This window comes from Penaeus monodon, chromosome 15 (assembly GCF_015228065.2).
Source record: "Penaeus monodon isolate SGIC_2016 chromosome 15, NSTDA_Pmon_1, whole genome shotgun sequence".
Taxonomy (NCBI): Eukaryota; Metazoa; Arthropoda; class Malacostraca; order Decapoda; family Penaeidae; genus Penaeus; species Penaeus monodon.
In genome coordinates this window covers 40,383,206-40,383,742 of record NC_051400.1, presented here as the reverse complement: position 1 = coordinate 40,383,742, position 537 = coordinate 40,383,206, and the positions used below count along the sequence as shown (strand labels likewise).

At 38.2% G+C, this 537-nt stretch overlaps 1 protein-coding gene across 4 annotated transcripts in view; it reads left to right on the top strand.

Annotated features, from left to right (window-relative positions):
• LOC119582042 (organic cation transporter protein-like) overlaps positions 1-255 on the top strand; it is a 12,568-nt gene extending 12,313 nt beyond the window's left edge. For all 4 annotated transcript variants that reach the window (XM_037930283.1, XM_037930285.1, XM_037930284.1 and 1 more), the window contains exon 13: positions 46-255. In XM_037930283.1, the coding sequence (XP_037786211.1) occupies positions 46-112 (67 nt within the window). In that variant the 3' untranslated portion in view covers positions 113-255. The remainder of the gene's footprint in view (positions 1-45) is intronic.
• The last annotated feature ends 282 nt before the right edge of the window (positions 256-537 follow it).

Sequence of the window (537 nt, the reverse complement as noted above, 5' to 3'; positions counted from 1 at the left end):
TGAAACGTCGACGCCTTAAAAAGCTATTTCCCTTTCTCCCAACAGCGGCTTCTTGCGACTCCCTGTTCGCGACCCGAGAATCCCTTCCATCTACATCAGTCACGTGGATTAGGGATTTTCACTCTAAGGGGATTACTCAGGCTACGAGTGTGAGTAACGGTGGTCGATGAATGACTTTCCGAAATGTTATGTAGAATATTTTGTAGAATGGTTTCGATGGCGTCGCAAATTCAAATTAAAATGGTGTACTTAGTAGCATGATTCATATCACTGACACAATGGAATCTGTACATATTTTTTTCCCCGTATACCACTCTTAATAAGAAATAAATTTATATGATATGATAATTATGCGATACAGGCCCTTTCACCAATACATCTTGAGCTGTTACCTGATTGTATCACTCTGGTGCGTAATTACTGATTAGTCATTACGCTCATTCATTATAATTATCAAAATGTGAGGTATGTGTGTAAGTATATATATTAAATTATCAGACAAAGAATTGTTGGGAAGAGAGAGAGGAAAAGGCAGAG